The sequence below is a fragment of the Camelina sativa genome, chromosome 4 (assembly GCF_000633955.1).
Source record: "Camelina sativa cultivar DH55 chromosome 4, Cs, whole genome shotgun sequence".
Classification (NCBI taxonomy): domain Eukaryota; kingdom Viridiplantae; phylum Streptophyta; class Magnoliopsida; order Brassicales; family Brassicaceae; genus Camelina; species Camelina sativa.
Window position 1 is genome coordinate 17,382,020 of NC_025688.1, and position 11,221 is coordinate 17,393,240.

At 34.6% G+C, this 11,221-nt stretch overlaps 2 protein-coding genes across 2 annotated transcripts; both read right to left on the reverse strand.

The window, feature by feature from the left end:
- LOC104780891 (U1 small nuclear ribonucleoprotein 70 kDa-like) lies at nucleotides 3,668-7,022 on the reverse strand. The gene is made up of 9 exons (XM_010505431.2): nucleotides 6,845-7,022; nucleotides 6,414-6,528; nucleotides 6,238-6,317; nucleotides 6,071-6,146; nucleotides 5,915-5,979; nucleotides 5,740-5,802; nucleotides 4,726-4,807; nucleotides 4,412-4,625; nucleotides 3,668-4,331 (listed from the first exon to the last, which is right to left on the reverse strand). The coding sequence occupies exons 1-9, from the start codon at nucleotides 6,941-6,943 to the stop codon at nucleotides 3,836-3,838; spliced, it is 1,290 nt and encodes a 429-aa protein (XP_010503733.1). The 5' UTR covers nucleotides 6,944-7,022; the 3' UTR covers nucleotides 3,668-3,835.
- On the reverse strand, nucleotides 10,365-11,215 carry LOC104780892. The gene has a single exon (XM_010505432.1). It carries the CDS (start codon nucleotides 10,905-10,907, stop codon nucleotides 10,428-10,430), a length of 480 nt encoding a protein of 159 aa, XP_010503734.1. The 5' UTR covers nucleotides 10,908-11,215; the 3' UTR covers nucleotides 10,365-10,427.

Sequence of the window (11,221 nt, forward strand, 5' to 3'; positions counted from 1 at the left end):
CAACCGAACAACACATCAATCTCTTTCCCTTCAATTCATTTTTATTTTATCCCTACCGTTTTTACTTTGCTCGATATATAAGTTTATGTAATTACAAATTTCTCATTCTTTGAATCATATCGTCCCACTACTTTTTGGAAACTAGTCATTGCTCACATTCGTTCAAAAAATAAAATAAAAAGTCATTGCTCACAATGTTTGACTATTTCCCTTCTATTCTTTTTGTCTTTACCTTTCTCCATTTAAGGCTTAGCTAAAATGAATATGCTAAATGAATAGTTAAATTGAATTGATATGGCTCATTTTTTTAATTACTCCAAAAAATTTATTATATATTATTTTAAAAGGAACAATTTGTATAGAATATCTGCTAAATATCTCTAAAAATTAATTCACTTAAATTATTTTATCGATGGATTTCTAACTAAACATATCACAATCCAAAATTAATTTTGAGAATAACACATACTTTATTCAAGGTTTTTGCATATAATATAAATATAGAATTTTTTTTTTGAATGTTTTTCTCCGACATGAAACCATTAACTCATTCTTTATAGACAAAACATAATTATGTAATTAACAGAAAAAGAAACATAATCATGCAGAGGAAAAACCTAAGTAAATGGAAGAGGAGGCTAAACTTTAAATAAAAAAGCCCCATGAAGCAAATGGAGTATTAAGTAAAAGAAAACTACTTTTAACTAACAAAAGTTAAGTGTATGTGTGTGGTTAATGGCAAACATTAGTAAGACAAATTCTAGATTGTTTATGAAAAGTAATAATTATTAAATTGTGGCTTGTAATTGACTGTAGTAAAAAAAGGACTTTACAATATCGTATATATATATTAAAAAACGAAAAGTATTATTTTATAATTGATAAGAAATATATTAAAAAAAAAAAAAAGAAGAGGAGAGAAAGAAGAGAAGAGAAGAGTGTTGAGTTGTTGCTTGTTGCTTGTTGGACCCTCCTCTTAAGTTTTCGCATGGGGTTAACATTATAGCAAAATTCCCCTTTTACTTTCGGCTCTGCTCCCTTTCCAGATTTCATTCTTGTTATATATTATTATCATAATTAGTTTCTATCCACCGATTTTATATTTTATTGTTATCTGTCATTGTTTTATCTCTATAAGCATTGAATTTCCTATAAATAAAAACCAATTGGGCTGAGATTTGTTTGCGATTGTTACTGCTCATAAATGTTAATGGGTCACTAAAGTATTCAAATATTCATAAAATTTCCTTTCAATCTTTAAGCAAATTTTGTTTGTTTCAATGTTGCCTGATGTTGCTGACAAAATAATATATTTAAAAAGCTAATTACACAAACAAAATGACGAAAACTACATCAAGAAAGATAAAATTAATGTCAAGCAAAATAGGAGTATTAACCAAACCAAAATATAAAGATCTAAATTAATCATTTTGGGTTGGTCTTTATATAGTGATGTATTTTAAATTCTTACACGAATATGACCCTTGAGACTTATTCTCTTTTGAAGGAAGAAGATTTTGCGCTTCTAGAACCGTAGCCAAGATTAGAGATAATGTTTTTCAGTGGTTTCATGCGCAGTCCTTAGCCGATGCAGATGCAGTAATTGAGAGGTCAAATGCGGCTCTGGGAAAAAAGGTTGGTCTCCTCTGATCTATGGCTGGCTAAAATGCAACCTAGGATCTTTATGGGATAAAGAAACGAGTACAGGAGGAGCTGCTTGGGTATTAAGAAACAAGAAAAGGGAAACTCTTATGCATAGTCGAAGATTCTTTGCTTCAATTTTTAGCAAGATGGATGCTAGTCTTCTATGTTGGTTATGGGCAATTGAAAGTATGAAAAGCCTAAATTTTGATAAGATTGTTTTCGCTTCTGAGGATTCTGCTCTTATAGGAGCGGTCCAAAGACTTCCAGCTTGGCCTTCTTTCAAGTTTCAGTCTCGTTCTGTAGGAATTGCCCTGGGAATTTTTTTGTAGTGGAAACTGTTGTTAGAAGAAAGAAGCTTTAACCTTGTCGCTCAAGGATCGCCGTCAATCTTATGTAGCAATCGGGTATCCCTTTTGGCTTCATAACCTTTTTGTCTCTGACTGTGCTTCTATTCGTTTATAGAACTTTTCAAAGTGGCTATTTTGATTGTCCTTGCTTCTTTTTTGTATGCCGGTTAGTGGATGCATTTGTAAAGATAAAACAGCTTAACATCCTTTCTAATATATATTATTCAGAGAAAAAAAAAAAAAAAAAACGACCCTTGAGACTTGAGAGCATGTGTCCCAAGTCCCAACATAAGCAACAAGAGACGTGTTGTGTAACTTGTGTTTGGATATACTACATATAATAAGATCAATAGAATGTATTTTCCTAATAATATAGATACACATTAGCACGAGGTGCTTTGAATTTGGATTCTAGTAATCTTTTCTTATCAACAAGTGACTTTGGATTTTAGTAATCTTTTTTTATGAACAAATGAAGCCAAGTTTTCAAAAGTTTAAAGGATAATTAGTATAAATAAAACGAATGGAAAGACTTAAATAAAATCAGATGTCGTCCAGCGGTTAGGATATCTGGCTTTCACCCAGGAGACCCGGGTTCGATTCTCGATATCGGAGTTTTTATTCCTTTTAATTTTAATTTTAAATCAATTTAGTGCTGGTTCGTACTTGTGACCTCTTTTCTTCTTTAGTTGTTCAGTCATCATTGATTACACTAAATCCCTGTACACGAAATTGGCGAAGGGATTAGAGATGTCATTACTCAATCTAAGAGACTACTCAATTTTAAATTTGTGGTTTGCAAACAAGAAAAAGAGAAATTAACCGCCAAAAAAAATTAGATTTCGTATTTTTTGGGTTTTTTCTCTTTTTCTTGTTTGCAAATCACAAATTTAAAATTGAGTAGTCTCTTAGATTGAGTAATGACATCTCTAATCCCTTCACCAATTTCGTTATTAAAAACCTTCATTTTATTAATAACGGTAGATCCATACTTACGACATAATGACTGTTAATTCTAATGACGGAAATATTAACCAGAGTTAAACTATAACCCCATGTGGTTAATTAGAGGGAACTAAAGACATTGTTGCCCTCTTCTTCTTCCCCCAAATCGATTTCGAGTTTTAGAACCTTAGCACCTTAAAAGCGAATTTTCTTCTCAAACTTCAAATCCCGAATTTATTTGATTGCGATGATAGTTACCGTTTGAGTAGTTGCGGTTCTGGTTGATTGTTTGGTGTGTTCGTTGCAGAATCGACTGATAGATGAGGTATGAAACCATTGTTAATGTCAATTGTAATATTTAGGGTTCTAGGATTCTAAAACTCAAAATCGATTTGGGGGAAGAAGAAGAGGGTAACAATGTCTTTAGTTCCCTCTAATTAACCACGTGGGATTATATTTTAACCCTGGTTAACATTTCCATCATTAGAGTTAACAGTCGTTATATCGTAAGTATGAATCTACCGTTATTAATAAAATGAATGTTTTTAAAGACAACGGAAATTAAACCATGTATTTTTTGGGAAATTTAATAACTAGAGGAATTAAACGACAAAAAAAAATTAAAAAACATATTTTTCAGGTTTTTTCCCACAAGAAAAATCTAAGATAATCTCTCAAATAAAACAAAAACTACCAAGCAAACTCTCAGTGGTAGTCTAATATGTATGTAATCAATTTTCGACATTTTTTCACTAATCAAGTTTTATCATCCGGAAACACAGTTTATCGGTAAACATATAACAAAGTTAGCTATCAAGTTCAACGGTAACAAACAGAATTGATTCATAGGTAAACAAAAGAGATTCTCAAGTTTTAAAGTTTTAAACATGCGGGGATCATCAGCGAGCATACTCACGCGACTCTGATCTCTCAGAACGCTTGTACTCACGTTCATATCTGTAGTCATCTTCCTCCATTTTGTCATAGCGATTGCTGTACCGGTCTGTGTCCCCCTGATCGTCTTCGTAGTAGCCACGGGTCTCTTTTGGCTCCCCACGTTTGTCTCGGTCGTACTCCGTATCTCTTTCACGGGATCGACCACCACCTTCATGCTCATATTCACCTCCTTCATAATCCCGGTCCCTCTTTCTACTGCGCTCTCGGTCATGATCCCTTGAAGAACGATCCCGTCCCCTGTCACGGTCACGGCGGTCTCTGTCTCCTCTATCACGTGTCCGGTCACGATCACGTCTGCTTTCTCTGCCTCCTTGGTCCCGGTCTCTGTGGTGCTTATCCTCTCTCGGTCTGTCACGAGACCGCTCTCGAGGTTGTTCATGAGACAGCTCACGAGACCTTTCTCGTTCCCTTTCTTTTCCCTTTTCCCGAGATTTCTCACTGGAGACAAGGCCACAACATTATCAGCACAATAACAGTCACAAGGCAAAAGAGTTAAGTACGAATGACAATATCTTTACCGCTCCTCCCGTGGTTTTGATGGCTCCTCTGACTGGGAGATTCTTCCTTGCGGTTGTTGTTCCCCAACAACTTCTTCACCACCACCAACTCTTGAGGTCCCAAGTCCACCACCAAGCCTGCGTGGACGCCAGTTTGGGACGGTTCTACCTCTCTCGACATCAACCAAAACTCTTCTACCGTCAATCTTTTGTCCATCAGCTTGTTTATATGCAGCTGTCAGAAGAGTACAAAACACGATGCAAATCAGTTAAAAAGAGCAAACATCTCAGGGAGACAAGAAAAAGGGGTTGAAAGAAAACAGATGCGAACAGACCTTTCATGTCACGGGTGTGCATGTACTCAATGAAAGCATATCCTTTGGGTTTATTGGTCAGCTGATCAGCTACCAAATGAACCTGAGAAGGTTTGGAAGAAGACTTTAACATTTCTAAAGATGTGAGAATAAATTAGTTTCCAGACAAAATGTTTCATATCAAAACAAACATGCAGCTCTATAAGGCAGGCAACCTTTATGTTGTGTCCAAATCCGAGAATGTCACCACCCACATCATGAATTGGCAGAAAAATGGATGCATTGCAGCAAGGGTCTAATAAACCACCCCTTACCAGGGTATTGAAACTCAGATAACTAAAAATGTATTTAAAAGTGAACCATATCACCTTCATAGTAGCCCAAATCCCACATACTGAATATTTATAGATGTTATTATAGAAAAAGGGAGAATGTTTTATGATACTCCCGACTCCAACTATTAACACTGTAAAGAGTTAATAATAAAGAGCTTTCTATACAATGCCTCAATTGCAGGATGAAGCATTTTCTTTGAACAGAATGGCTTTGGAAGATAGGCAGAAAATAATTATAACTAGCTTATCAGGATGAGTTGAGGTCATTACAGATTCTGAAAATACCTAATCGACTAGGTAAACCGTGCGCCTAGAACCTCTATATCATAGTAAGATGATAATGTATTTGTTCTCTGAAGGGGGCAAGGAAAAAAAGCAAAACTATACAAGAACGTCTTAAGCAAAAGCCTTGGAGAGAGGAGGTTTGTGACATTATACGAGATGCACTTATGCATCTATATAAGCTCTAAGAGACTTGATGGCTTTTACACAGTCCAAAGAAGAAGGTATGCACAGCAGTTTAAAAGTAGAATGGCTGTTTTGGTATAGCAAATGATGCAAACTTATAAGAGACTGAAAATTATTAACCTTGGAAACCTTTGTACATGAAATTTTAACCTATTGAGCAAAGAGCGTGAGAGAGGGAAGCCATTTTACAAATTCTTACCGAACCCGCAAGGGAATGCTCAGAATAACCTACCTGTTTAATTGGTCCATAAGATTCAAACTCCCTTTTAATCTTACTCTCAGAAGATTCGTAGTTCTGCAAGACAATAACAGACCAAAGTTAAGCACAACATAACTCAACTGTCTAACAAAAGTCATTCTAACCCAAAGAAAGTAAAAATAAAACAATAATAAGAAGCACAACTTACGAGTCTTGAAACGAACAATGTCTTGTATGGATCTCCAGTAGCATTTGGATCATTATTGGGGTCATCTGCATATAAAAATTCAAATTAAGTTGAATCCTCAAACCTAAGAGGGCATAGAAAGCCAAGGAACACAAAATAACATATAGAGTGGATTACATTTCTTCAAGTCCTCAGCAGCCTTTTCAACACCTTTCTCCAGTCGTAATTTATGAATCCTCTCCCGTTTCTGTGACTGGACCATGAAACACAAAAACACGCGATTATAAGAAACTAAATCCAGTAAAAGCTCACATAACAAAAACAGTTCAAGAGGTGTATCGTACAGGTAATTCAACTTCTGGCTTAGGTGGAGCGTACTCTGGATCCCCAGGATTAGCAAATTTACTCACAAACTGAGCCATACCTAAAATGAAATACACAAAGACAAAAATCAAATCCAACGCTCGTGATAATATAAAAGTTTAAGACACACACAATCAGATATACAACAAGTTCAGACCAGTATAAGGCGGGCATTTTCTCTTCTCCGGTGGTGGCTTATACTCCAACGGCGGCCGTGGCTCAAAGAGTCTCAATAGATTGTTTGTTAAGCCAGTAGGGTGGCTTTGACCCATCTGCAATACATAAAAAAGATACATCAACATTCAACAACACTAAAGCTACAATAAATCTTCCCTGATCAAGCCTTACATCAACTAGAGTATCCAGACTGATTCCAAACTCTAAAGATAAGCTCAAGATCATTAACCCTAGAATCATAAATCTCAGTGCAATCAAATATAGAATCGTAGGAGAAGCATTAAACGAAGTTGAGTATTCAATTGAAGAAGTAGAACCATTAGATAGACAACGAATACTAAAATCTAGAGAGAGAGAGAGGGAGAAGATTAATAAGAGTAATCAGCGAATTTGAGGTAAGAAGAGACGAACCAGCTTAAGCTGAAGAACACTGGCTCTGTTCTGAGTTTTAGGGCGCGCCTGAACGGCGGCGTTTGGGTTACGCATAAAAGGATCGCCGGAGTCTCCCATGGCGACAAGAGATCTCGGAAGCTCTGCTAGGGTTTTTGCAGGAGGATGCGGATGGAGGATTTGTTGTTGTTGCAGGGACAAATCAAAATTAACAAAACCCAAATATAATTCCTTAACCGGGTTTTGGTTATTAGAAAACCGGGTTGAGATCTGAATGATCACGACGATATGTCGAAAAAGACGCCGTGTTGATATAACCTCGTTCGTACTTTAAACCCTCTAACTGAACAAGAGTGTTCTTTTCTTAATATTGTTTGATATGTAAACAAGGTTGATAATTCTTAATATTTTTTTTTTGTTTTTGTTTATGTATTTTGTCATTCATATTTTGATTTTTAATTCACATTCTATACTCCACTTGATTTAATTTGTAATACTCTAGTGAGTTCATCTCTACATTAGCATATCCAAAGTAAAGATTAGAGAAGGATTCTCAAACTTGATTTCCTTTTTGTGTGATGGTTAGAATTAATATTTTTGATTATGCATTGATAATTGTTTTTTTATAGCCATCAAAATTTCATTATACATATATAATGTTAAATATAAAAATATAAGCAGAGAAAAAAGGAATAATATTTTTTTAAAAGTAAGATATATATTAAACAAAATGTGTAATCAAATTCTTACAATGATATCTCAACTGATTTTTCAACCATGCAAGAACATAAACAAAACCCATAAAATATATAGGATATGAGATATGAAGAGAGCAGGATAAGAGAATGGAGTTACCGTTACAATGTTTTTCTTTTACATCAAATGAGTTACAAACTTACAATTACAATTTACAGTGTGTTTAAATAAAAATGAATGGAGAAAAAAAGTCAATACACAGTTTATGTAATTTCAGAACAAGTTAATAGCAAAGTGATAAATACAAATATGGATTAATGTATATAACTCAATGTGTTATATTTTTGTTTTAATTAAAAATAAATATTATATTTGTAAAAACAAAATGGCAAATGGATAAAAAGTAGATAATGAAACTTTATATACCTCATATTTATTGAGAACAAGTTGATGAAGAACCATAATATCACGCCATAGACGTTTAACACTAACCAAACTTTGTGTTAACTCAGAGAAATAATTATCAATAACAAATCTGAAAACTAGATAGTAATAGGTAATTTCTTTGAAAGTTTGAATACTACAAAACAGAGTTTGATTTCATACGAACTATTTGGCAGAGAAAAATTAAACAAAGCCAAAGATTTTCAAATGCAATGGATGGTAAAATTGTGGTTAAGAAGTCAAACATGGTGGATGAAAACAACCTTGAACAGTTCATCAATAAATTAAACCACAAAACATTGTCAAGTACTCGGATGTTACCTCGAGACTGAAGTTCCTATGATGGTCTATGAATTTATTCCCAATGGAGATCTCTCTAACCTTCTTTATCAATGGATGTCGCTGATGCACTTAAATGTTTAGATCAAGATTTACTGCAGTGACATCAAGAACTCTAATATCATGTTTGATGAGAACCACAAAGTCAAAGTCTCTGACTTTAAATTTTCAAGTCGTCAAATGTGTGTTGGCTTAATTGCTGTGTATATATTTTGTTAGCTAACAACTAATCCATCATCTATTATTTTATGTGTGGTTAAATGATTTCTCACTAAATTTCATCAAAAAAAAAGCTATACATTTATATGCAATAAATTAACAAAACATATGCATTTCTAAAGCAAAATTAATGCATTTTCTTGAACCACATTTTGCCATTGCTTCCTTACTCTTTCTAATATTTTTCAAATCTTTAAGAGAAAAAACATATTCAAAGAAAAAAAAGAATACATAAACATGAGAATATAATTAAAATTTAAATCAATTAACCAAGTTGAGAACAAAAAATAGTTATTGCATAGCTCTTGCAGAATCAAAATTACTAAATGGAAAAGTTGATCATTTCTGCAAAATGAAAGGCTAAATCTTGCACAATTGATGCTATTGTTTACCTGAATTTGGTTTTACTTTTACCATAACTTGAAATTAATTAATCTGTGAGATATTTATCTTTATTGTTTGAAACAATGAACGTGCAGTATGAATACAATCTCATTACTTTGCTTATACAGATTATTAGAATAAACGTTCTCGAGTGGATTATTGTAACTAAGATTTGGAGATCTCACGGTGTCTATATGTATTAGCAACGTATTTCATAATATACGATTTGTTTTGATTGACGTGAAATGTTGCAATTAGTAGAAGATCAGGGTTTGATGTTTGGTGATGGAGGAACTGGACTTATCCCATCTGTTGCCCTCTATGTCAGCAGATAACATAACATAACTTAGTATTCAGCTTTCTTACTTGATGTTACTACTGGGTTTGCTTGGAGTTGATATCTCTAACATGATAAATCTGGATATTATGAACATTGTACTGATTTAAGTAGCCATGCTTGCACAACTTTTTTTGTTAAACTGATCAAATATGGATGCTCTTATATGTTAAACTGATTAAATCTGGATGCCAATAAAACTCTTTGTTTGTCGCTTTACTCTTATTTTCGCAGATATGGAGTGGCTTGGAACCAATGAACTCTCTCCGTTCCTTAGTGGCCTACGTCCACAATGTAAGTCTTCTGTAGGATCATATAAATGAAATCAATAACTAATATGAATGAAATCATATTAGCGGAGGATTTTTTTTTTTGTCACTAAGCGGAGGATCATATGAATGAAATCATATTAACACTGATGTTATTTTTGGTAGACATGGTTAAGGGTTTCTCAGAAACTTCACACAACAAGTCAAGTGGTCGTACGTCCAATCGTGGTTCTGTTTACTCCACCTTATGGTGTGTAACTTGGAATTCACTTGTTCTTGAAGCCATTACCTCATCATTCTCAGTACAAGTAGCTGTCTTTCTGGTTGCTGCTATGTCTGCTTTAGGTTTTGCAGGATATGTACTACTTAACTGGCTTTAATTTGCTTTTATATCCTTCAAGCAAACAAACTGCTTTTAAGGTGATCCTTTATATTGTTGGTTCTGCTAGCACTTTAATCCCTTTTCTTATACTTCTCTACTCTCTCTTCCACAATTAGTTGATACATATGTAATCCAACAATAAATCTTACTCTGAATTTTGTAAAATATGTTTAATATTCTGAATTTTGTTTAATTTTATTGTTTTCTATTTTATGTAATATAAATAATTTAAATTTTATTGTATTGTCATTTGAGATTATTAAAATTTTATAATTACTAGATAATTGTTTCAAAATTAATATTTAAATCATTGAATAACTTTCTTTAGAATACTCTAGTGGAAGGATGATTTTGTTGAAGTAGTTAATGGGTTGTTTTGATTAGTTTAATATAAATTATATGATTAATTTATTGCCATGGTCTAATTGGTCTACACTTGGTTTCGATCAACGACTTATACAAACCGGCCTGGATATTGAATCGGATCTGATAAAAATATTAATTGACACTTTATTTATACGAAATTACACGTGGCTAACCAAAACACTGGTCACTAGGAAGTGGACCAGGAACCGACCCATTACCCAAGAACTGAAGACCGAACACCACAAGAATGGCTAAAACCGACAGATACGACAAGCCCTCCACAGCACCCAACAAACCAAACGGCCCATTTGGCAGACCCGACCCGGTTTTTGTCTTGGTGTACAGAGACCAACCAACGATTCCAACAACCACCAAGTAGCTCACACCTTCCAACGCTCCGATTGAACCAGCTGGTCCTGGAGGCAAGCCACACCCCGTGGTCTTCAGAGTGTAGAGGGACCATCCAATAACTGGCGTCGACACTAAACCACCGGCTATAGCTGCCGTCTCCAGAAATCCACCAGTGTCACTATTGTCCTTGGCCTTGGCTACTATGACCCTACCTGACGGCTTAACTGATCGCCGGATCAAATTTCCCCGGTGAAACGACGGTTGAAGAGAGGCAGAGATCGGAGATAGTAGAAGCATTTTAGGAGAGAGAGCTAGAAAAGTAAGAGATAGGGAGAGAAATATTGGATTTTGGAACTCTCAACCGTTACCACACAAAATAGCAAAACTCTCTGCATAAGCTTTTCAGAAGCCTTCACGACCGTTTGATCATAATGCATCACAAAGACACTAGGACAATCCTAGCCAAAACCATCCTGACCAATTCTGATACGACATGTGTAAGTGTAGTGGATGTAAAACAAAAGACAGATATAACTCAAAAGATTTATCCACATAAGCATCTTACAAGACCCTCTAAGAGAGGAACAAGGTCTCGAAACTCTTCCTTTGGG

Excerpts from the sequence above, each read along its gene's own strand:
- LOC104780891 (XM_010505431.2), bottom strand. The coding sequence starts at position 6,943 with ATGGGAGACTCCGGCGATCCTTTTATGCGTAACCCAAACGCCGCCGTT. Across the intron at positions 6,147-6,237 it reads AGCCAGAAGTTGAATTACCT|TCACAGAAACGGGAGAGGAT; the intron begins GTACGATACACC and ends TTCATGGTCCAG. Across the intron at positions 4,626-4,725 it reads GCACACCCGTGACATGAAAG|CTGCATATAAACAAGCTGAT; the intron begins GTCTGTTCGCAT and ends CTCTTCTGACAG.
- LOC104780892 (XM_010505432.1), bottom strand. The coding sequence starts at position 10,907 with ATGCTTCTACTATCTCCGATCTCTGCCTCTCTTCAACCGTCGTTTCAC.